The sequence below is a fragment of the Coffea arabica genome, chromosome 8e (genome assembly GCF_036785885.1).
Source record: "Coffea arabica cultivar ET-39 chromosome 8e, Coffea Arabica ET-39 HiFi, whole genome shotgun sequence".
NCBI lineage: Eukaryota > Viridiplantae > Streptophyta > Magnoliopsida > Gentianales > Rubiaceae > Coffea > Coffea arabica.
In genome coordinates this window covers 41,545,020-41,570,605 of record NC_092324.1, presented here as the reverse complement: position 1 = coordinate 41,570,605, position 25,586 = coordinate 41,545,020, and the positions used below count along the sequence as shown (strand labels likewise).

At 35.8% G+C, this 25,586-nt stretch overlaps 2 protein-coding genes and 1 long non-coding RNA gene across 4 annotated transcripts; 2 read left to right on the top strand and 1 right to left on the bottom strand.

Moving 5' to 3' along the window:
- Window positions 1-247: 247 nt before the first annotated feature.
- Window positions 248-1,004, top strand: LOC113706646 (uncharacterized). Its single transcript, XR_003452069.2, has 2 exons — window positions 248-411; window positions 581-1,004. It is a non-coding gene; the product is annotated as an uncharacterized lncRNA (long non-coding RNA).
- A 6,778-nt stretch (window positions 1,005-7,782) lies between these two features.
- LOC140003949 (DNA cross-link repair protein SNM1-like) lies at window positions 7,783-17,124 on the top strand. Of its 2 annotated transcripts, none has more exons than XM_072060815.1 (11): window positions 7,783-8,613; window positions 9,366-9,569; window positions 10,357-10,704; window positions 11,314-11,377; window positions 12,061-12,278; window positions 12,377-12,490; window positions 12,897-13,002; window positions 13,143-13,354; window positions 14,790-14,893; window positions 16,442-16,651; window positions 16,790-17,124. In XM_072060815.1, the coding sequence occupies exons 1-10, from the start codon at window positions 7,870-7,872 to the stop codon at window positions 16,584-16,586; spliced, it is 2,259 nt and encodes a 752-aa protein (XP_071916916.1). In that variant the 5' UTR covers window positions 7,783-7,869; the 3' UTR covers window positions 16,587-16,651; window positions 16,790-17,124. The 2 variants fall into 2 exon arrangements, with proteins under 2 accessions (XP_071916916.1, XP_071916917.1); XM_072060816.1 differs by having other exon boundaries at window positions 8,436-8,596.
- Window positions 17,125-23,711: 6,587 nt separating this feature from the next.
- LOC140012495 (ethylene-responsive transcription factor ERF018-like) lies at window positions 23,712-24,800 on the bottom strand. The gene has a single exon (XM_072060588.1). The coding sequence runs from the start codon at window positions 24,642-24,644 to the stop codon at window positions 23,958-23,960; it is 687 nt and encodes a 228-aa protein (XP_071916689.1). The 5' UTR covers window positions 24,645-24,800; the 3' UTR covers window positions 23,712-23,957.
- Between the last annotated feature and the right edge of the window lie 786 nt (window positions 24,801-25,586).

The window sequence follows — 25,586 nt, the reverse complement described above, 5'->3', positions numbered from 1 at the left end:
GACGGCTAACAACCTCAAATCCACTGGGCTAAAATTATTGCTGGGTATCGTAAATGAAACGTACGCTGGGCCGACTGCCTTCCAAAAATTTACAAAGGAGTGGTCCTAAAATTCTTCTGAATACCATGGACTGGTCCCAAAATTCTAAGGAAGATTAGGTTTGTTTGGATGTCATTTCATTTGTAAAAATGGTCCCAAAATTCTAAGGAAGATTAATTTTTGATTATTCTAAGCAGAATACTTGCACCTAGTAGCATGATAGACTCTCACTCTTTACGCTTCTCACCGTCTATATAAGAACCTAGGTATTAGTCCAAGCCATTTCAAATCAAAGGCAAACTTTTGGAAGACAAAGAGAAGGAATCATGATGGCAGTCAACAAGATTGGTGCAATGGCTATTCTTTTTTGTGGTATGTTCAATTTTATTCTTTGGTATACCATGTTGGGGCAGTTTCAAAATATAAAAAGACAACTATTCATCCCATCTATATATATATATATATCAAAAAATGAAAACTATTCATCCAATCTCTCAATTGATTTGCACATGATTTAAAATGATTTTGGTACTGAAAACAGGGATGATCCTTCTGGGAGCAACTGTGGAGGTCGCGGCCGTGAGGCCTGGGCCTGGGCCTGAGACGCCTTGCCCACTCCATTGCATAATTGTGGAGTACGTGATATGTGATGGAGTGAAGCAGGAGACAAACTGCACCAATTGCTGCTTCTCCAACGGCTGTCTTGTTCGCTATACTACTGGAGAGGAAGAGATTTGTACTTGGCCGCCTGTGCAAAAATTGGGGTTTGGTAAAGGAATTTACAGCATATAGTACTCTAAACGAGTACTAAATAATGGATGGGTATAATACATGCCCTTTCTAGTATGTATTTCGGTTTCCGCGAGGGTGGGATCATATAACTATGCCAAGTACCATATCAGTGATTCATGAGACAGTGAATCATGTTCAATAAAACGGAAGTATATGAATGAGTACTTTTCTTATCTACACATAATTAAATTCATGATACATCATCTGGAATGATTAATTACATCTCAAAAAGTTGTACGTAATTCTCGCAAATTTGTCCAATTAATGTAATTCTTACAGTATATATGTTGTAAGCTAACATAATTTCAGGATAATTAAAATTTGTCAACTCATGATACAAAAATAAATTAGAGCAAAATTTACGATTAATATTAGAGCACATTGTACGTACTACTTCTTATCATGAATACTAGAAAAAAAGAAGAAAAGAAAAGAGATATTAAGTATGTAAAGTGTTGTACTAAGACTTATTTTGTCTTCAACGAAGCATATAAAAAACTTTTTTACATACTTTAATTGATTTTCAATCTTATTGGAAATCATTGAATATTAATATCAAACTAAATTAAAATTAAGAAGATAAACTACTCACATCAAACTCTCGAAAAAACTCCTCCAAAAATTTGATGAAACTTTAACAGACTTGACAACTATTTTCTTGAGTTTGGTACATCCATATACTGAATATTCAAAGTGAAAGTATTATGAGGAAAATGAAGGATATGATTCTATTCAAGCGAAAAAGAAGAAAAGCCCCCCATTACCAAATTCAAACCTAACATGCACAGGTATGCATATAAAATTAAACTCAATTTCACAATCAACATATCCGAAAGTATATAGGTCATAAACGAGTATAGCGGCATAAAGAGTCGAACCCATAGGGAGCACTTTGACGCAATTATTAGGGACTTAAACTTGCTCTGTTGTTTAAAGAATGTATATAAACCGGGAAGGGGGTGTCAAAGCATAGTCGTCCTCCATGTCTTGCTCACGTGCGGGTTGTCAAAGTGGACTGAGCTGGAAATCTTTTTTTTTTTTTTGTGTTCTTCTTTCTTCTTTCTTTTGTCCTCTTTCTTGGAAGAACCCAACGTCTTTGTTTTTGTCCTTTTTCTTTGTTCTGAAAGTTGCCGTTCAATTGGAAATTTTTTTTTTCTTCTTACTTTTTTTAAACAGAACTCAACGTCTATTTTTTTTTTCTTTTTCTTTTTGTTCTGTCTTTTGTCCTTGGAACCCAACACTAATTATAGCATCTTTGCTATGTAGCGTGCTTTTTTATATTGAGCTGTTCAAATTGGGATGGTAATGATTACCTTTCTATTAAAAGCAGATAATAGGACCTTAGAACCGTAGCATATCGCTGTCAAACAATAATAAATAACTTTCGCGCATGCAGGACGGCTATACATTATTATAGCAACTTTGCTAAGCATCGTGCTTTTTATTGAGCTGTTAAAATTGAAAAAGTGATCATTAACTTCCTATTAAAACACACTTCTTACTGGTTTCTCGGATTTGAAACACACGCTCGCTGTTTACGCCTTTTCATGGACCTTTTCGGCCCGGCTTTTCATAAACGGGGGTGGAGAGTAGCTTTTTAGTACTTGTACATGCAAACGTCTGGCCCTGTGTTCCTCTTCTCCGTCTTATTTTGCACCAGTTCCTCGGCCTTCGCTGGTTCTGTTGCATCTTTTGCGCTCTTACTATCGCCATTAATATACTCCTTGCTTCTACTAGCTGGAAGAGGTCCTCGTTTTGTTTCTGCTTTACGCTTCTTTTTTTAAAATGTTTCTTTCTTCCTACCTATCCAGTTTCTACGCTTACTCAGTCTGTGCTTCTATCAATCTGCGCTTAGCCTCGTTATGTTGTGTGCGTTGGCTTTGTTAGCTCCGTACTTGTTTTTCCATGCTGTTTAGTTCCAGAACTGCATACGTCAACTGGCACGTCATCTATTCGATTTTTTTAGCAAAAACTTCGTTCCGTACTTCCATTTTATCGTTTGATAAAAAATAAAAAAAAATAGTACCGTGCTTGCTTTTCCGTGCTGGTTTTTAAAAGCTGCTGCTATTCCTCTTATCTGCATGTGTTTGGTTTTGTTTACTTATTTTTTCCTCATTGCATGTGTCCTTGTTCGTCGAACTATTTTTTTTTTCTTTATGCATGAACTGCTATTGTTTATCTCAGTGCATGTGTCATTTACGTTCGCTCCGTTTCTTCTGTTTCTTGCATGCAGGTTGTGCGTTCCAACTCCTACGGTTATAGATACTCTCTGCTCTTCCACTGTGTGAACTTTGCTGCTTAGTCTTCGTCATCATCCAGACTTTTTGTTGCTGGTTAGCCTTCATGCTCATTCCATCTTTTGTAGAATTTTTTACCCACTTCTGTTTTCCCTTTCCCAGTTTTCCTGCTTTCTTCTTCTGCCATTTCCTGTTTCTTTCTTGTTGCTATTATTTTTATCGAGTCGATTGCATGGCTTGTCTGCTACGGCCGTTGTGTGGCTTGAAAGTAAAACATGTAGTCCCTGCCCTGCCGGTGTTCTACTGTTTTATGGCTGCTAGATGCCTTCTGTCTGGGAGTGCATGAATTCTTTACTTCAGTGGTGCCAGCTTAATGGATAGAAATGCCAAGCGTCGCAAGCGCTATGCCGAAATGCCACAAGAAAAGAAGGAAGATCTCTTGCGGCGCCGCAGGGAAGCTAATGCTTCATTCGTGCTGTTTCTTTTTCAGATTGAACGTGCCTGACCAGGTATATCCTCACTGTCTGTATTGGCTGTCCTTATTGCAAATACGTCTTATCTCAGCTTTCGTAATGCTTGAATTTCTCTGCAAATTTTAGATATTTCCTCCTCAGTTCCAAGCAATCCTCATTAAGCACCGGTGCAATCAAATTACTCTGCGTGAGGGTTACAAAACATGGATCATTAAACTCAACAGACAGTGGTTTGGAGATGGATGGCAGGAATTTTGTCGCAGCAACATCCTCAGGCAGAGTGATTCTTTCTTGCTCCGTCATTCTGGAAGTTTAGTTTTTGATGTGATTCATTTCTCAGAGGACCGTCAGCAGGCACGCATGCCATGGACAGATCCATTACCTAATATTCTACATCTAAAGCCGTCCTTTGGATCATAAAGTTAACCTTGCTCTTTTTTGTCTGATTTCACTCGTAATTTGTTTTTTTTTCAGACGATTCTGCTTGCTTGCCTCATATGTATATAATCTTCTTCGCAGTAAATGGAAAGCTAGGAATTGTACGACAGCGAGTTCTATCATCAATGAAACCAGACTTTGCAAATAACTTAATTGAAGGAGCGTGTTTCTATCAGATTGTTACAAGGAACACTCGACATAAATTTGTAAGTTTTTTTTTTTTTTTTTTTACTTTTAAATGCATCTTCCCCTTGATTATTCTGCAGCAATGTTAACGATGTTGAGTGTGCCACCAGAAAATTCCCAGATTTACGCTTCACTGCTTACCTGGTGACAAAACACCTTCTGTGACTGGAAACAAAACAATAACTGTTACCATGCATGCAAGGCAGTTTATAGATAACTGGGACATTTTTGCTGCTGAGCACCAACTTGAACTGGGTGAAATTTTAGCTTTTCTTCCTGAATCAAGCTACACCTACACTGTTCTAATCTTTGACAAATATGGTGTAGAAAAGCAATTCTCATGGTATCACAGTTTCCATGTTTACTCCATCATGAAGAATGAATCAATTTAGATCAATCAAAAATAGCAGCTTCCCTGCATCATGTTTCTTTTTTTCAAGCGTTTATAATAAGGATTCCTTTCGCTTATATATTATTCCATTCTCTGCAGCTTCTTTTTCTTTGCCAGCTTCTACTTAACAAATGAAAAACTCTCCTGCTGAAAAAATTACCCACAACACATGCCTTCTTAGACATTTCTATAACCATGCTAGGAATCCAAAAAAACTTTCGACCGCAGTAGTTCCCTTCAATCTGGGCATATTTACACCGTACCACCGTGCTTGCGCACGGTGAACATCTCCTAGTCTAGTCTAGACTACCAAATAAAGTCATAAGACAAGCAAAATAAAGTACACTATGAAAACAGTAAAAGCAGGCTAAAAAAAGGGGGAAATCAACTAACCCAAGACTCTGGGCTATCGAATCCACAACCTAACCGTAATCGGTAATCAAATGGCCAGGGTCCCCCTAATGGCTTTTGTCTCGCTCGGGGTCATTTCCAATGGTAACTGAGATCTGCACTTTAGTGGCTGACCAGGCTACCAATCTTAAGGTTCCCCAACTTTTGTGGGGAGATCCAAAGTGAACGGTGAATCTATTACATGAAATTTACAGTAAATACCTACCTAAGGTATCACTACTTTCATGTGTCTATTCGTTAAGTTTCATTTATTTCATTTCCATTAATGAATAGCAAATTTCTTTGCCTATCCATCAACCAGTGTGACCTAAGATTGGTGATCAAGCAACCTAAGTGTTAAAGCCAAATAAATAAACAAGTCAAGTACAAGGCATCCATGAGATTAACCATCATCATCAACCACGATCTCAAGTCAAGTGTTTCATCCATCTCCAAGCAAAAGATTAGCTAGGCATAATGAAAATATATACAAAAATAAGCACAAGTCACTCATATAATCATACACAATGTAACAAAAACTAAAGAGGGAAGGAAAGAGATTGCTCATTCATATTGAAGAAATAAGGGGTCTATTTGGCAAATAAGTTTTTGGCTAAGTTTGTCTGTTTTAAATTTTTTAACAACTTTAGTTACAGTAACCTTAAAATCTTCTCAAAAATTTTATACTATATATTTCAGAATATCCAAAAATTTACACACTTAAAATTTTTTTCTACAACTTCTACAATAAATTACAGTAAAATTTTAAACAAATACCAAAAAAACTCATTGATCAAATGGAGCCAAGAGTTCCTCCAACAACTCCTCATCCTTGAATCCATTGCATCAAGATTACACAAGGATTTCTCCTAATTCTTGGCCTCTTTGTTGAACCAACACAAGAACGGACTACAACTATCCTAAACTAATCCTAATCTAAACTAAGAGACTAATTTCTAGTTAAGATCTACATTTTGTTGTGGTTTTTCTTCTCTTTCCTCTCTATTTGTCTCTGCAAAATCGTCCATGAGAAGTCCCTTTTATAGGGAAGAGGAATGGTTGAATTATTGCGCAAATCGTGCTGCTCTGCCGATACAAAGCTAGTCCTATAATCCATCAAGCTAGTCCGCAATCCACTGATGGATTATAGGACGGATTCCTCCCTTGTTTCTGCCAAGAATCCACATGATGTTGTAAACTTTTCAAAATTTGTATGATGTACATACATGTAATTAATGTACATTCATGTTTTTTGGTACATGTATAGTATTGTGAATGTTTCTATTATGTACATTCATTTATGAATGTGTTCATGTATAAGGGAATCCTTGAATGAAAGGATAGATTCATATTTTGATCTTAAGATCATGAGATGTATGAATTAAAGTGCATGAATTTGTACACAATATTTTGAATCTATTCATACAAGTATTTAATGAGTTCTTTTATTTTTCAAACAATCTTCCTATATAAAGAGGTCAAGTAGAGAGTGATTTGCTGCTGAAAATCACTTTCCTACTATTGTATACTCTCTCGAAAGCATTCCTTAGTTCACAAAGGGTTTGTCTTGCTTTGTGCAAGAGTTTAAAACAAACAAACTTTATCTTATCCTAAAGGATATTTGTCCAAGATTATTACACGTTATATCGGACAATATAAAGCCTAAAGGAAAGTGATATCTATCACGATTTGAAGCCAATTTTTGTCACCATATTTGCCAGTCCTTTACAATTTACCCAACAATCTTTACCCAACAATCTTTTGATAATTTCAAAAGAAATTTTAGTTGAATTTTTTCCTTGGATAAAAAGCCACGATATTTGTCAAAAATCCTGTAACCATTGAAAGAGAAAGAATGTGATAATACTAAAAAAAATTATTAGAAATTAAAAATTTACTACAAAATTTCAAATATCATAACCTAATGAAAGAAAAGAAATAGAAAAACAAAATTTCACTTGGTTTCCATATTAGATTTGATTTCTCTACTCTTTCCTCCCTTTCCTTCAAACACCGAAACACACACTTTTGTCATACATTTGAACTAACTGAATCAAGGATGAAAATCCAAAAAATGAAGAAAATCAGAATCACAATTGGAAAAAAGCATTCAAATTGGGTCCAATTTGAATTAAACTTTTGGAAGAAATGAATAAAATTGAAGACTTAGTGTGTGTCTTTGTGTGTGTATGCGTGTTGATTGTGAGTAGCTTTTGAGTGAATAATAGCAATATATATAGAGATTTCTTGGAGATTTCTCCAGAGAAAAGCTTTTTTTATTAAAATTTTTCACTCTTCAATTTTTTCTCTAAGAAAAAAAGCGGTCATCTTTTTTTTTTTTTAAATCTCCAGAGGCATAACAGTTTTCTTTTTTATTTTTCGAATTCTTCATTCTTCGATTTCGCCAATCAGAATAAACGGCCATTTTTTCAGAATTCTTCAATGTTTTTAAAATCTCCACCGCTCTATTTTATTTTTATATTCTAGTTTTTTATTTTTCCCCTGGTTTTAATTTCCCTTTTTTCTGGACTTTCCTAAATAAATAAGGCCCCCAGTGGTGTTTGTGACAGGGATGGGCAGTGTGGAAAATCAGGATTAAGCCTTGCCTTGGGCCCAATTGTTATGATACTCAGCTTTGGACTGATTTCCACAATTTGTTTTTAAGATTGTTTTTGTGCCATTCTCAGATTGGGCTCCATTCCTTTCTTTAGGCCCATTGGGTTAGAATTTAACCAACTAGGCTACTACCCCTTCCCTCCATAATTGGTGCCTTACAAGATTCAAAAAAGCTATAAAAAATTATGAAGAAAAAATCATTCATCTACACCCCCTTGAGTCCTTGACCAATCCATCCTACCGCCGGCGACCGTACTGGCAACCGGCGACCAGACGCTACAAGTTCAATTGGGCAACCTCCTTCTCAATGGCCCCCGACCCCAACTTCTCTAATCCAACGAAGAGGAAGAAGAATATCTCATCTTCACAACCCCTAAAACTTAGCAAACCCAAAATCTCCGCGGATGATGACGATTTTCAAGACCCTTCCCCCTCTCTTTCCGTAATCAGCTCCAGATCCACCCTAAAGCAAAACCCTTTTAAGCCCTTGAATAGTTCTGATCTTCCCTTGCCCGAAAAGGTCAAGAACACGGAGCAAAAGATCAATCCCGGGAAAGAAAACATTTGGGTATCATCAAATCCATCCGGGCCTTCATTTTTTCGAGAAGATGATAAGACTATCGACGAATTTGAGCTGGATTTGGCCGACAGCCGTGGGTTGGATTCGATTGAGTCCACCATAGATTGTCAGGCAAATTGGAAATTGAAGAACAATGAGGAAAGAAAAGAGTCTGGGTTGGAAGAAAGTGGAAAGGGGCAGTGGGGAGGTAATGAGTATAAGGAAGAATCTGAAGGGGGAACAGCGCATCTGGATTTGTTGCTCAAGTTATGTGATGCTGATTCTGACCAGGATGTGGAATGCTCTGAAAAAGTTTCTACTTGTAGTGATGATGGCTTGGATTTTCGTGAGGCTTGTGGCTTTGAGGAAGAGGAAGTGGACGAAAGATTGATTTGTTGTCCACTTTGTGGAAATGATATTTCCGGGTTGAGTGATGAGTTAAGGCAAGTTCACACAAATGAGTGCCTTGATAAAGGTGAGACAGCAAATGAGGTATCTTTCTAGTCTGGTTTCCTCTGCTTCATCTTTGCTTTCATTGTTAACGTGGATATTATGTGGTGGTTGATAATTCTCTGGAATTTCAATACTAGTTACTAATTCTTATTTACAAAACAAAATGAATTTCGATTTTTCCTTGCATGGTGATACATTAGCAATGGTAGCAGGAAAAAATCCACAACGCTTTTAGCGAGTTATTCATTCTTTAAGGCTTTTTGCCAAGTGAGATGCTAATAAGATGTCAAAATTGTATTTTTTTTTCCTATTATTTGTTGAGGCAGTGAATATTGAATGTATTTGATGAAGGCTGTTTAATAAAAGTTACGCTGATAGATTGTTAATCTTTGTCTTAGTTTGTTGATTTTATTGGAAGTGGTTGTCATCTAAATATTTTGGGATTGTTTTTAATAGCTTCTGATTACAGAAAAGGTCTATGATTGAAATTTTTTTGAAAGACTAAAAGTATGCCTTTGTTACAGAATTTGAGAAATCAAGAGAAGGCTACTCATATTGTTCCTTTTGGTGTTGCATGCCCGAGTGTAATTAGAATAAATGTTGTAAAATGAGGCGAATTTATAGATCTGATACTTGACTACCTTTCATTCCCCTAATCCTTTGTTTGGTTGAATAAAATGCTGCTAGGTGATAGGTGATGTCATTATCTCTTTTTGTTTTAAGCGACTGTCGTGGGAAATGTGAGGTCGCAAAATTAATTTATGACAAGATCACGATGTTGCATTTGCCAGGCGGCCGCGGTTCCTCCCCATGATTCCACAGCTTATCACTGTCTTGGGCAAGTTCTTGATGGCTCTCCACGTCAATCTTCTAGGAAAGTTGTAGCTGCGTTTCCCGTATTGGAATGGCTACGCAACCAGGGCCTTGCTAAATATGAAGAAATTTTTGTGCGCGAAGAGATTGATTGGGATACTCTAAAGTGGCTGACCGAGGAGGTATGTTTACTCTTACTAATCAAAACCTGCCTCTTCACTGTGTGCAAAATAATTTATTTGGTTGCAGATGCAGGTATGGTAGTAGGATTTACTACTTACTTTGCCTGCCCAGAAAAATTTTACACAGATTTTGAAAAACAATGATTTATGTGATTTAACTCTTTGATATCATCTTAAGCAGGTAAAGAATGTAGTTTATTTGGCATCCTAAAGAGGAAAAGATCAAACTTGACCTGTGATTATTAGCTTTAGGATTTTATCTGGACAGGGTTGACTCTGTGCTCTTTCCCAATGTGGAATTAAATTCTCAGACCTTTGTTTCAAAATCCTTGGAGTTTATTTTCAGTGGGATCCAACTCTGTAATGCGGTCAACCGTGTTTGTTACTGCATGATTTGTCACTTACAAATCAGCTGTATGTTTAGTCTATTTGGACAAAGAATTGGACTTGGTTGTCCTGTTTTATACTTCCAAATTTCTGGAAGTACAATCTTGCTGGAGCTTTGTTTGCCAATTTAAATTGTTTATTCTCTAGGTGTGAGATGTGATCAACATGATCTTAAGCATTGGCCATTACAGCCATTGCATCAAAAATTGTGATCTTGAAAAATTTTTTAAGCTTAATTTCCTTGGCAATTTAGCAGCCTGTTTTCTCTTTTTCTTGAGTTCTTTTTTTTTGGTATTTTTGAATAAATTATTGGTTATACTTATTACATTACATAAGTGGCCGTGTCTTCGATCTAAGCTCTTCCTGACGTGTCTTCGATCTAAGCTCTTCCTGACTGTAGGATCTTTGCAGCATTGGTGTTACTGCACTTGGTCCAAGGAAAAAGCTCGTTCATGCTCTTGCTGAGCTAAAAAGGGACGAGGGCAACCCCGTGGAAACCCCTGATATCCAAAATGTAGTTGTTGATGAAAGAAACAAACTTGCTACAAACAAGTTGATAACGGACTATTTTCCAGGTTCTGTTGGTAGGAGAAAGAGAGATTGCATTAGTGCCAAAGAACAGAAGGAGACACTTAAAAGTCACCCAAGTTCTGCTTCGAGGAGTCAACAGAAGAAAAATCGCATAAATGGTGTAAAACACAAGACAGTTCCCACTTGGTGTTGCATTCCAGGAACACCATTTCGTGTTGTAAGTAGTCTGGCATTTTCTCTTGGACTGATTAATACTCTCTCCTTTGCTTAAGTTGTTTGAACCCTAATTTTTCACTGGTTAATGTGATGTCATTAGATTTCATTATACAAGGTGCACAACAATGAGCAGAATATAGGTGAAATGATTCAAAATCAAGTCCAGTGTTGAGATTTCACTTGAAGGATGGGGCTAACTAATGTTTCTCTGCATGGTTCTTTGCTTAATCAACTTCAATTCAGATATTTTATACTACAAACTATTATCCGGCTTAAACATGCTCCCACTAGCTCCATTTTACAGTATTCTACTAATTACTGGCTTACAGTTGCTGGGGTTATAAAAAATTTCAATGATATCTGCCTGAAAATAAAAAAAAAGGATTCCCTTCATGAAGTTCTTTCTGCATAAGTTTTAGTCCTGATGAGACATTTATGCTATTTAACATGTTTATGTTTTTAGTTGCATGATTTATTTCAAGATTGGCTTGTGTCACATTATTCCTTAAGCAATTCATCTGTAGCTTGGAGTAGTGATACATGAAATATGGTTCCACATTTTACTTCCTGGCCAGCTTCAGTTGAATCTCATCTTCTCTCTTTATTGCAGGATGCATTCAAATATCTAAGAAGAGAATGTTCTCATTGGTTTCTTACTCACTTCCATATGGATCGTAAGTATAGTTTCATGCATTTATGTTGTTACTTTAGGATGATGACCTTGAGAAAGTTACTTTTCCTGCTAAGTAGTGTATGATGTTTATTCTAATGCTGAATCAGTTAGAAGAGTTTAATAATGGTGCAGTTTTCTTGATCGTGATGATTTATTTATTACTGCTGAATTTGCTTATTGGTTTATGCACATTTCTATACTCATACAAGCATGTAATTTTTTAATACCAATTTGTCAAGAAGAAGATATCCAGATTTCGCTATTTTACTTAATGAACTGTACCAGTGTTGCATGATTCTGTGTAAAAGGTTAAAATTGCTCTAGGCATATCTTATTTAGAAACCTAAAATTCAAGTTATTGTTGGGCTCAATTTAACTTATTTGTCTCTCTATCAATTGTCTGTCAATGTCTTCTTCATGTAATGAAGGATAATTGCCATCTAGATCTGTTTTAGGCTTTTATTAGTTTTCATGTTGAGTTTTTTGGTGAATTTTGGAATATCATATTCTGTTGTCATAATTTAATTTTTACCTGGTATTGAATAGTGTAATAGCTTCTTGCATGGGTATGCGTTATTGTTAGTCTAGATCAGTAGCTTTGTCATTTCTAGAACAGATCATTCCTTTTATCACCTCTTTTTTCTTCTTTGTTATTTAAGCATTTAAATTCCTTCATCTTTGCAGATTATCAAGGTTTGACAAGGTCCTTTTGTCATGGGAAGATATATTGTTCATCGATTACAGCAAAGCTTGTCAACATGAAACTTGGAATTTCTTGGGACAAATTGCAAGTTTTGCCCCTTAACCAGAAGATCAATATTGCAGGGATTGCTGTCACGTGTTTTGATGCAAATCACTGTCCAGGTGCCATCATAATTCTATTTGAACCACCCAATAATAAGGTGCGACCCAAAATATATTTATGATTTTGACAGCATATTCCACTAATGACCATGTCCTAGTTTCCTAGACTGATGCCCCGCATCTTTCATGCACCTAGGCTGTACTGCACACTGGAGATTTTCGTTTCAGTGAGGACATGTCAAAAATTCCAATTCTGCAGACATGTCCTATCCATACACTCATTCTCGACACCACATACTGTGACCCCCAGGTAATCTCCCTCATAAAATATTACAACTCTAGATTTCAGTTGCTGTGGTATGAGATGCAAGCTAATAGCTCAATATATTCTTTTCATTTTTTTTCTTTTTCCGATGAATTTGAAACTCCCATTAAAATAGTCAAAGCAGTAAGCACAACCATGAATGTTAATATGGGTGGTATACATGTACAATTATTTTTGTGATTCATGGTATTCACAAGCAATAAACTGCAGCTTCAATATCTAAAAGATAAATTGTCACTAAGCTAATGTCATCCCAATTAACTTTCTCATGGTACGTGGATCCTAATTCTTGTACAAACACTTGCATTTCATAAAACGTTACTGTCTCAAGTTGCTTCTCTGTTTTATGTTAAATTATTAATGTTGTCAAGGTTGTTTGCTATCCTTGCAGTATGACTTTCCAAAACAGGAGGCTGTAATTCAGTTTGTGATTGAGGCCATCCAAGCAGAAGCTTTTAACCCCAAAACTTTATTTTTGATTGGCAGCTATACCATTGGTACAGTTCTCTGTCAACCTATTGTTCTGCACCTAAATTTGTTGTCGGTCATCTTCTGCTTAACCATAACTATTACCGTCATCATTTTCATATTTCAATCTTCCTCAGTTTTTGCTTTTCTGATTGTGTTTTACCGACAGGCAAGGAAAGGTTGTTTTTAGAGGTTGCTCGTGTTCTTCGCAAAAAAGTCTATGTCAGTGCCGCAAAATTGCGTCTGCTTGAATGCCTCGAGTTTCCAAAGGAAGATGCACAGTGGTTTACTTTAAATGAACACGAAAGCCACATTCATGTGGTGCCCATGTGGACGCTTGCAAGCTTCAAGAGATTGAAGTATATAGCAAATCAATATGCAGTAAGCTCACAATGAATCTTTTTCTCATTTTACAGATACTCAGGGTGCATGGCTTGATACGGTATCTTATCTGAAAGTTTCCATTGGAACCTCAAATGAACCTACAACAAAATATAACCAATTTGGAACTGTGTAGCCTTGATCAAAGTGATAGGTATGTAGTTTATGGGGCAGGTGGGAACTTTACACAGCAAAAATAAGAGAAGATTACATGAGACCCTTGCAATATTGGTACAACAGCTACTGTTAATCCATGGCCATCTGAGTTGCTTATGCAAACAGGGAACTAGATGCAAATATATCTTACCTTTCTGTTTCCTTGGTGTTTTTCCGGTTTCTGCAAGTCTCTTCATTAAAAACACCAAGGAAACAGAACGGTAAGTTATCTTTGTACATAAGTTGGCTGGTCATAAATCCTGGAATATGGTATGTTGGGTAAATTGCATTTGTCCATTTAGGGCTTTCCAAATTCTATTTCCAGATGTCCTAGATCCATGCTTGAAAATAACATGTTGGACAGCTCAAGTAATTAAAGTTCGAAACTGTCAGCTGTTTACTTGTTACCAAGAACTTTTAACAACTTCAACAACATTCCATGTTATCCTGAATTGGTATTTCTCTTCTTTGTAGCATCTTTGCTACATTAAGTCCTTCTTTACATGCTTTGTTTACTAAGGAAGTCTCTTTAACCATTAATGAAGAGGCAAAAAGTGACAACAGTTCAAATCAAAATAAACAGTCAGCTTCAGAAATATTTTTTTTCTGTGTAAATATTTGACATTGTTTGTATACGAGAAAATTTATGGACATGTGCATTCAGATAATTGTCACTTCTTTGGCGAATTTATTCTTTCAATTGTTTGTCGCTAGAAACTTTGTTTACTTTCTTTCTTCACTGTCTCTGCTATAGGCATGCCATAAGTGAAAATGAACCTATCACAATGTAAGATGGAAACATTTATTAGATACAAGTTTGACCATTGACATGTGAGATTAGCTTATATTAGTTTACTTAATAATGTACTTTCTGTAATTTGATTTGGCGTTAGTGGTGTAGTTGATGTTCTGTTGGATGATTTTCTTTGGAATTATTTGACTTCGTCATTTACCAAGGGAAACCAGATACTTCTGGGTGGCTCTTTGGGTTCCATTTGATTCGTGCCTGCTCCAGAGTACAGTTTCGCATCTATTTTTGTAGTATACATGTCCTCTTACAAGAAGGCATATCAGAAGCATGCCATTGTTCTGCTCTTATAAGTACATTTTCTAGTGACTAATTGTGACACTGATGCTAGTTTGAGAATTTAAAAAAAAAAAAAATCCTTTTGTTTCCTCTTTAGATTTCTTATATTTTTAAATCTTTTTCATTGTTTTTGTCATTTATTTTTTATTTTTGGCAATATATTAATTTCTATTATCCTTTTTTCTTCTTTAGGGTCGATTCAATCTAATAGTAGCTTTTTCTCCAACTGGCTGGACGTTTTCTAAAGGAAAGAAGAAGTCTCCTGGAAGAAGGTGGCAGCAGGGTACCATCATAAGGTCAGTCTAGTAATAAACTATATTTGGCCTTCTTCTTTTGCAATTTAGTTTTGCACGAGTTGTGTACATTATAAGTAAGGGATATACCTTGGTCTGGGAATCTGTAACACTTCAGAGTTGGTTACCAGATCATCAGATTTGGTATTTAATCTGTTAGACCAAAGTAAAACATCTCAATTATGGATGGATTTTATATCTGGAAATGTAGCTGATTCTGACATTTAGTCAAAAGAGTAGCATTTATTGATGCATTGAGGAAACTGTAAGTTTTCACTGAGAAAATTCAGTCTTTCAATTACCGATACATTTCCTACCACTAGGATCTGCAATTTCCTTCCTTTTTCTGGTGCACACCTGCAGAGGGCTAATTACATCACTTAGTCTCCATTGTTTGCAATATATGGCAATTAGAAGAACTTCTAAATCTTGTAACTGTTCACTTTCTTCCATTGCCATTCAAGTCACAACAAACGTTGGTTGATAGCAAATTTTTACTTCAGTCTAAAATGGTTCAAGGACATCTTCCTGTCAACTTTACCAGCTAATATCATCACAATATGAATGTGAAGAGCAAGACAGGTTCTCTTCATGGTCAAAAATCCGCACAGTAGTGGGTCAAGTGACTAAGATGATGCTTTTGACTTCGTAACTGCTGATTTCTGATTGAAATTTTCCTCCTCAGTTACGTTTTCTCTGATAAGAGGTCCTAACAAATTGACATGTTGGGTAAAAGGAAAAGTTTCTTAATTTTGGGGATGCCTGGCTTCTTTTTAAGAACATTTCTCTGATAAGAGAGGAATCAGGACTTTGGTGTACTTTTTGGCGGAATAGGTGCAAAGTGGGACTTCTAATATTGTTCAATTTATGAGTTGGTTTGTGACAGACAATAACAGAATAATGGTGAATAACCACACGGTGTTTTCTAGTCCTTAGCTAATTTTGCATCTTCAAACAGTCAAAATAGGTTCCATGGTTTGCCCATATCACAAATTTAGAAGTTAGTATGACAAATTAAATCCCAACACACCCTTTATACACTGGAATTGTGAACTGTACTGCTATTGATTACTTGTGTAATTTCAAATTTGGCTTATGGATATTAACATAACTCATATTTTCACCCCTTTTATTAGACTGGCAGTTTTATGACCAGCATATTATATCACACAGGGTAAACTGCAGTCACCAAGTGCAAGGATAGGAGCACTACAACTTGAGTGGAATCTGTTAAACTTTCTTTAGGTTTTTATTGACAAAGAAAATGTTCCTTTATCTATTTTTCAGCTATTTGACAGACCGCAGTGCTGGTTTGATACATTGAGGCTGACTCGTATAATCTGAAGAACAAAAAAATTCTAATCCTTCTTGATATATTTAGTATTGTGCTGGTTTTTAAGACGAATCATGCTGGAAAATGCCATCCATACCTTGTGGTCATTTTGAACTGTTTCACAAATTCAGATGGGGCATGAAAATTTTGTACCTTCTTGGTCCTGTAGCAAACTGCTTTGTACCTGAAACTCATGAAGGCTTTATCCTCATCTTCAGGTATGAAGTACCATATAGTGAGCATTGCAGCTTTTCGGAACTCAGAGATTTTGTAAAGTTTATATCTCCTGCAAACATCATACCAAGCGTAAACAATCATGGACCAGAATCCACTAGGACAATGGTTTCCCACCTCTTGGCTTAAGCTGCTGGCAAATGAGTCTGAGGTGTCCGAGAAAATGATGGATGTCTAGCACATATAGATATCAGGTGATAGATATATTTGCAATTTTTTTGTACTTCGTTCACTGTATTATCTCGTGTTGTTCTTCCTCCTCATGTTTAGTTTGCTTTGTATAGAGAATATGGAGGTGGTACTAATTGTTTCTTGCAATATGTGCACTGTAGATACAGAGCATATTTTTTTTTTTTTGACGACACAGCAGGTATCCGGGTTTTCGGTCCGACTAATCCCCTTGCGGCCCGGGTGAGGGCGCTTCAACCCACTCCAAGCACGATAACCACGAGACTCGAACACTAGTCAATGCCTTAAAAAAGAATTACATGATCGGTCGAACTACTCCACGGGGCAGATAAAGAACATACATGCAGGGCAATAATTTTGTATGTATGCAATGGTGCGATATGATATCTTTCCTTTTTCGACCTTTTATTTTGTTTTTAGTTTTTTTTAATTCGGAAGGGTTGGGCTCTAAAAGTTTTTTAGCACTCTTTTGGTTGAACCTTTTCTGTGCGTTTGTTGTGTGAGTCCATTCATTAATCACTTGTTTTTCCCATTTTAGATGGGTGATTAGATACGAAAACCTTAATAACTACCAATAACTGTCTCTAATTTCTCATTTTCCATCAAAATTTTTCTTGATAACCAAAGGTAAATCAGAAAACAATCTTCAGTTTTTTTTTTTTTTTTAACTTCACTTTCCTGCATTTTACTTTCCCACGCAACTTCCTCTCTATTCAAAACAAAGTTTGAAGCCAAGGTGATTTGGGGCGTTGAAGGTTCATTGTTGCTTCTGCAGCTACTGCACCTAAAATAGTTGGACATTTAAAAAACGTTGAATACTGTATGTATGTAGTCCAAAAGTTTTGGTTGGACATTCAACATCAAAACCTAATATGGCTTGGATTTGGGTCTCTGCTCAAATGGTCAAATAAACTTCACACTCAGAATTTATGATTTTGGGGGGGGGGGGGGGGATCAATTTAAATATTTTCCTCGTGTACTAGTTCTTTTAGCCGTGAAAACTTGTCACAAGAAATATGACCCCAAAAAAAAAAGAAGAAACATGAAAAATGAAAAAATTATTGTGTAATGATGAACCTTTGGTGAGGAGCACACTTTGTCCTTCAAGCCATTCTTAAATAATTTTTTGAGGGTTATTGTTTCTCCTCGAAACGGAGACCCACTAACTAGTATTCAATAGAATAGGGTCGGATGAGCAAGTACCCAATATGCAAATGCACTTGAAGATAAAAAAAAAATTAAGAACATTTATCACTACAAAATTTCTCAAATAAAGAATAGAGAATAAAAAATTGTAATGTGTTAAAAAGAATGTGATGAATATATATATATATATATATACACACATGAAAATGGCTGTCATAGGAAATGCATAATTATACAATCATCTCAAAACATATCTAGAATTTGTATATTTGCAGTGTAGGTGGGTACTCTAGAGCTATGTTTTCAGAACCGGACCGGGTATCGACTCGGTCAAACTCAGGGGTCGGGGTCAATGGGTTCAACCGGGTTCGATAGGGGTTCAACCGGATGACGTCATAAATAAAAATTATTTAAAAATTAAAATATTATATGTAAAATACCTAATAACATGTAAATATTAATAAATGTATATTCATATATATTTGATGTTTTAAATATATTTAACAAGAAAATACAAAGAAATTAGAACAATCAAGTAATAATATATATTATTTAATGAGCATTAACAAGTTTAGAATTAAAATTATGGACTTAATTGAAAAATAATACCAAACTTTAAGAAAATATTGATAAAGTATGAAATATTTGAGGTATATTAATAATTTTTAACAATCTAGGGGTCAAAACATAATATTAAAAAAGTTTGAGTTTTTTTTTTAAATGCTGTTTGAATCGGAAAAATCCGGTTTTTTCCGGTTAAACCCGGTTTTTGATTGAGTTTTTACTTACCCGATTTTTAAGCATGACTCGGATAGGACACTTGGCTGGTTCGATCGGTCAAACCGATCGGTCCGGTCCGAGTTTTACAACACAGCTCTTGAGTCGCCAAAATTGTGACATGTACTTGACATGATATTGAAAAAAAACTCTACCCATCAATTCTTGCTACCTTCTCTCTACCGTTCTTCCTCCACAGCAGGGAGATCTTGGCTTTAAATCAATGTCTCCCTTCCTCTTCCTTTGTTTTAATTTTATGTTTAAGAAAATCTTTTCTAAGGTATCTTAATGAAAGTTTTGTCTTTCCTAGTATTTTACTAGTAAGAGTTTGTTTCTCTTCTAGGCTATGATGGTGGAGGTTTTGTTTAATCTTTGTTTATTTATTTATTTTTCAGATCTAAGAGTTTTTTCATATCTATATGTTAGATTTGAAATTTGTTGGCTCTTCTCATCAGATTTTGAGTTTGAACCAATTGGATATCAGATCTAAGGGAATAGACATACACAAATATCTATTGAGCAGCTCATACAATTGGTTAAATACAACGGTTTGTGATTTACAGTGTAATCTTTTATATTTTTATAACTCTATTAAATGTGATAATTTTTCAGATCAAATATATATGTGACATATTTGTTTTATGTATTTTTTGCTGTCAGTATAGATTGCTTTATCAAGCAAATTGTGATGGACGATTTTCAATTAGTTTATTAATAATATTGGCTTCTATCTTATATTAAAAAAAAATCACCCGAGGACCTCCTTCAATCAATATATGTAGATTTATTATTATTATTGGGCCAAATCAAGTAGGGCCTTGCAGATTTTCTGAGTTTTTTTTTTTGGCCCTCCTCACTGTTGACTTCACATTTTATTACATTTTTTGTTCTTCCATCCAAAAAAAAAAAAGGTTGACTTCACAATTTAGTCACTTATTGACCGTTGACCCGGCATTGTTGTGTTCACAATGCCTACCGTAGTCTTCATTAAACATCCTTTGCTGCTCTGTCACCGCGGCAAAATACCTGACTAAATCGAAAGAATTTGACCATTAGCCTAAAGCATAATAGGTCAACTTAATAGAAAGCAAGAAGATAATTGACCGGTTAATTAATTAATTAATTTCGGTCGACTAGGTGGACTCAACATAAAATAAAAAGATACGTGATTGGTCAACTTTATACAAAACATAAGACAAGTGGTTGTTTAGTGCGCCATCATGCCATGATAAGGGATCACTTTCTCATTTGCTCTTCTACCAAATTCTTTTTTTTTTTCTATTAAAAAGAACACTTTCTGATTGTTGTGAACTTTTCTTCTTAAATTTGAATGATTTCTTTGTGTTCCATAGTATATACCTTTCCTAACTGCCATGATAAGGGATCACTTTCTCATAATCTCATTTGCTTCTCTATCATATTCTTTTTTTATTCTATTAAAAAGAACACTTTTCTGATTGTTGTGACCTTTTCTCCTTGAATTTGAATGATTTCTTTGTGTTCCATAGTCTATACCTTTCCTAGCTGACTCGCTTTAGGGGAGCTGGCTATCAAGTGAAGCATAAGATACAGATCTAACTGTAGATCAGGAATTCAAACTTCTGCACCTACAATAAAATTCAAGTGGTGTAGAGTAGTGTAACCCCTTTGATCTAAAGGTGGGAACCACTCTCTGTAATCTTCTTTGATCAGTTGAACCCTTCCCTAAAGATGTTCAAGATACTTAGAATGCTATCAGGCAAAATTTGGAGTCGATGAATGCTAAGTTCAAGACAACAGTTGATAAGCATCAGCAGGCTACCGTGTTTGAAGAAGGTGATATGGTGATGGTGTATTTATGAGCAAATGTTTTCTAGTTGGTATTTATGGCAAGTTGCAGCCACGGAAGTATGGTTCCTACAAAATCTTACGATGCATTAATCCTAATGCCTATGTGGTGGACTTGCCCGAGTTGCTTGGTATTTCCCTAACTTTCAATGACATGCCATTGTATTCAAATGTGCCTATTAACTTGAGGGCTAGTTCCTTCCAGTTAGATGGGACTGATGCGGCAGCTTGAAAATGCAAATTGGAGTAGGATGGATGGCGCAAAAAAAAAAAAAAAAAAAAAAAAAAATCTCGGATAAAATCGAATCTAGTCAAGTCGGGCACCCGATATAGGGCCCAACGTAGTCAAGTTCATCTGTTCAATTTATAGACTCAGATTATATATGATGGACGCCAATCGTTGAACCCAACATAGGACCCACTATAGAGTCAGATTACCTCATTTTATTTTATTTTAACTAATAAACGTTGTCCCTATAAATAAGCCAACCCTGAGATGTTTTTATAATGATTTCATCATTTTTATCGAACTTTCATGGGGGTTTTTTTAAATAAATTGAGAGATTCCTCTCCTTTCTTCGAATATTCGATTCAGATTCATAAAAATGTTATGTTCGTGTGATTTTTCCTGTGGATTTACGCTTCTGTATCAGTTTTTCACTTTCGTTTTGTGCTTCGATGATCAATGTTGTCAAGGAAATAGTATTGGCTAGTTGAACTAGTACAATTTTAAAAAAAATTAGTCCGTGAGCTTGCCTAGATTAAAGGCAAATCGATTTGTCTAATACTCTAAACTAGAACTTGTCTGAATGGAAATCAACCAATAAAAATGAATGATTGTGGTTGTTCCGATGAATCCAATATGTGATTGTTACCAGCTTGCCCTACTCATTTCGAGCTCAAGAATTTCGTCCAATCAAAGTGGGTTTTTTATTCGTGGATCCCATGTGTCTGTTTTAGGCAAATAATCACGTGGCTTTTTGTTTCCATGTGGCATATATCTCTATCTTATAGCCAATTGCCCCTTGTTCGTTATCATTAGGTTGGTCCCCCTATTTTAAATTTTGTTCAAGCTGCAATTAGGCAATAACCAAAACAAAGCCTCTGCGACTTTATCAGTTTTAGATTTTTTTTTCTTTTCCCAAATACTTCCTTTCATGTTCCTGAACTAGAAGACCCGACAAGACAGGCACGAATTTGTCAAGAATTCTACTGCAACAAACGCACGGGAGCAGATCCTCTGTCCAATATTTTGTGTCCAATTTCTTGTCCAATGTGAAACTACGTAGTTTTACTTATTATATCTGCTGATATGGCAACTAAAAATAGGTGGTTGTTTGGCTGCCTTGTACTTCTTTTTCTTTCTTCTTTTTTGGGTTTCCTTTGTTTACACAACTTTGTTACAATTCTCATCTTTTTAAAACAAAGTATTAAGGATTTCAAATACAAAAGAATATTTAAAAAAGATGGGAATTGTAACAAAGTTGTGTAAATAAAGGAAATTCAAAAAAGAAAAAATAAAAAGAAGTATAAGGCAAACCAAACAGCCACCTATTTTTAGTTGCTACATCAGCAGATATAATAAGTGAAACTACGTAGTTTCATATTGGACAGTAAATTGGATACAAAATATTGGACAGAGGATCTGCTCTCCAAACGCACACGGACGAAATCACTCCATCTTCATTGTGGGGCCGAGGACGGTAAACAAAGCCGGGCTAGTTCGAACCCAACCCGCCAAAAACCCAATAGGCCATATGCTCCGTGATATAACCAAATTAAATATGAGCTGAGTTTGGATATCACTGAACTCAAGCTCGATTAAGGCTCGACCTATTCATATGTATAATTATATATATAACATATGTAATTGCATATTAAATGATGTATATAATATATAATTATACATATTATAATATCAGAATATTAATAATTTGTGTACAAACTTATAATAATTTATAAATATTAATATCTTATATATAACTATATAGTTAATTATGAATCCAATATGAGTCCAAAACCCATATTAAATGATGAATCGAATTTGAGCCTTCTGACTTAGATCTGAACCTAAAAATTTGAAATGTCGAAAGTTCCATTTATTTTATGAGTAGAATTTGGGCTGGTTAAAACGCAGCGCAGCGGGTGGAGCTCGATTGACACCTAGGGGACCTATGAAACTAGATGCTACAAGGCCTTAAGTTTTCTTTTAATTTCCCAAGATTCCCAGTATGTTGCTTAATGTACAAAGAATTCGTATGCACAATGGTTGAACATTTGATTAGGATGTTCTTTGCAAAATAACTGCAACTATCAGGCCTACAACATCTAAAGTAAAAGTGCAATGTTGTACATATTCTGACGTTGAAAATTAGAGATTATTCTTAACTATTAATAGTATTTTATTACAACTAAACTAATTGTTTATTTTCTTTTCTTATCTCTAAATTTAAGCTCATTCACCCTTATTTTATAAATACTCTCAAAACACGTCGTCTGCGTTGCTATTGTTACTCTATATAAAATAAATCGCAGGACAAATATCAAGGGCAGGTTGTCATTGTCATAGGTTTGTATCGTGTCCATGGTTCTCGCACTCGGTCGAGTTGTCATCGAAATGGAACTCTCCGTTTCAATATCGAAACGAGATAATTTCGAGATATATGGATCGCCGAGAACTCGATCGAGAAATTTCCGACAAGGATAGAAACAATCAAGTCACACCGAATCATCTCGAGTCAATTCGAATCCAATAAAAAAAAAATACATTTTACAGATTTTCTTTTATTAATTTTTTCTTTTTGTTGATTTACATATTTTTTCATATTATTCACAATTTTTCGAATATTGCATTTCAACGAGATCCCATCCGAGCTGCGATCGTAACTTTGAACCATGATCGTGTCTCCTTTTGTGCAAATAATTTTGCGTACTAGTCGTGTGAGGGTATAAATAGTTCCAAATAATTGTCATTCCCAAGCATCTAAAACAATTAGACTTACCAAATCATAATGCGTGCAGAATTGCTTTTATTCTCACCTTTATGAGATTGATGGAAAGTAGCTACAGAAGAAAGCATCCGTAATCATGAAAGTGATATTATCTGGATCAATTTAAAGGGTATATAAACCTCCTCCTACTTCATAAATAGTCACATGCCATAAAACTCCTTGGACTCGAGATAGAGACGTGGAGTTTATCTGTATGGATACTATATTAAGATGACATGTGCCAAATATTGCACCTGCTCCTAATAGGTTTACTAGATTATTAAAGGAAGATGGTACTTTATGTATAAAGCTGAAGTACCACCAATCTCATGATACAAAACGGGGAAAAACACAGTATAGGCAACTCCCGAAAACATCATTTGATTATTGGCCAGCTTCAGCCAGAATATTTGTATATGTATAGCATATTAAGTATTAAAAGCCTAAAGCAGCGTACAGTGTAGATATTGCACGAGAGTTATCTAATGTAGTAGGATATACCTTTGTAAAGTTATATTGCACAGATCAATAAAGGCAGATTTCTTCTGCAGATTTCTAATTCCTTCAGCAATTAGAAGTTCCAAAGGAAAGACTGATGAGAATAGTTTTCATCAAGATGTTGATAATCTTCGTGCTGACCATTGAAGTTGTGATCAACATCAACCTTGGTCCCTACGTGTGGAGTCATATACATGTCCTCATGCAGGTTGTCAAGGCTAGAAAGCATCAAATCATAATCTGGTGCGTTGGAAGTTGCCCCTGTTGCAGCTCCATTTGGTTCTAGCATACCAAGAAACGACCAATCCACATTCTGAAGTGCACCGTCTGAATTTGATGATATTGGCGATGTATCCTGATCAAACTGCAATGGATCATCTTCTTTTTCGCCGATCAATCCCTCTCCCTGCTGCTGCTGCTTCTCCTTATTACCATACTGGTTGGCGTATTCAGATGCAACAGCTTGTATTTCAGCCGGCGTAAGCGTCCGACCCCCCACAAGATCAGGAGGAATATCCGCAAAATTGAACTTAGCATTCTTGCCACGAAGACAGAAGAGTGCAGCATCGAATGCTCGAGCTGCCTTTTCAGCAGAGTCATAAGAGCCTAACCAAATACGTTCTCTACTATTGGGAAGCCTTATTTCCGACACCCATTTCCCCCACTTTCGCTTCCTCACTCCTTTATACTTCACCTGAGCTTCCTGACTCGTTATCGAAGAGGAAGCAGGTGCAGACGATGAACAACTTGGCTTAAACATTTTGGACCAGCTATTACGTAACAGAGACTCTTGAAGTGATAAAAACTTGCTAAAAAAATTACCCCTTTTTAGATTTCGTAGTCCATGGATACACTACTAGTGATCAATGAGCAAGTATCAAGCACCAATCTAGAGGAATGAATGTCTTTGCTGGGAATTATGCTATGGATTTGACTGCTCATGTAACAACTCAGTGTGCATATATATATGTGTTGCCACAGTCCATTTCCATGCCTACAAATTCTCCATTGTTGATTTTAACTTTTCAATGTCAAAGTGGAAGGACTACCCAAGCGTGTTGATTCAAAAGACAAGTCCAAATAAGCGTAAGAATAGCGTACAAAGACAGGCCGGTTCGGGGGGAAGGGATCGTTGGTGGATCGGAGGGCCTGGCGTGGCATTAGTGAGATCATCAATGAGGTGGGCTAAGGCTAACGCGGTGGTGAGGTAAACGGCCAATTTGCACATGAAGAAAATAAACATTGTACTTTGTTATTTAAAAAACAAAAAAAAGTTGTTGTTTGATAGTGACTGATTAGATTGTTTTTCTCTCGTGGCCCTATTCTTTGATGTTATTATGGATATTTTTGAGGATCAAATGCATGGACAAAAAATGTACTAGATCTTCAAGTGGTTTGAGTGGGGACATTTTTGTGGGTTATTTTCTTGATTTATTTCGGCTTGTCGCATTTGTTCTTTCGGTTATCGCATTTGTTTTTTTTTGGTTACAAGAATTCGATCAACCACAACATGCCTCGATTTCATTTATGTTCACAGGTTTTTGGTGTACAGCATTTGCCAATATGAACTTGGTTTCCCTAATTAAAGTAGAGCCAATTGTTTTTTGTCTGCAAAAGTTTAACCTTCAAGTACAATAACAAATGATTAAGGAAGAATATCGAAATTTTAAAGTGAGTCTACCCCTTTTTGGTAAAGATAAAG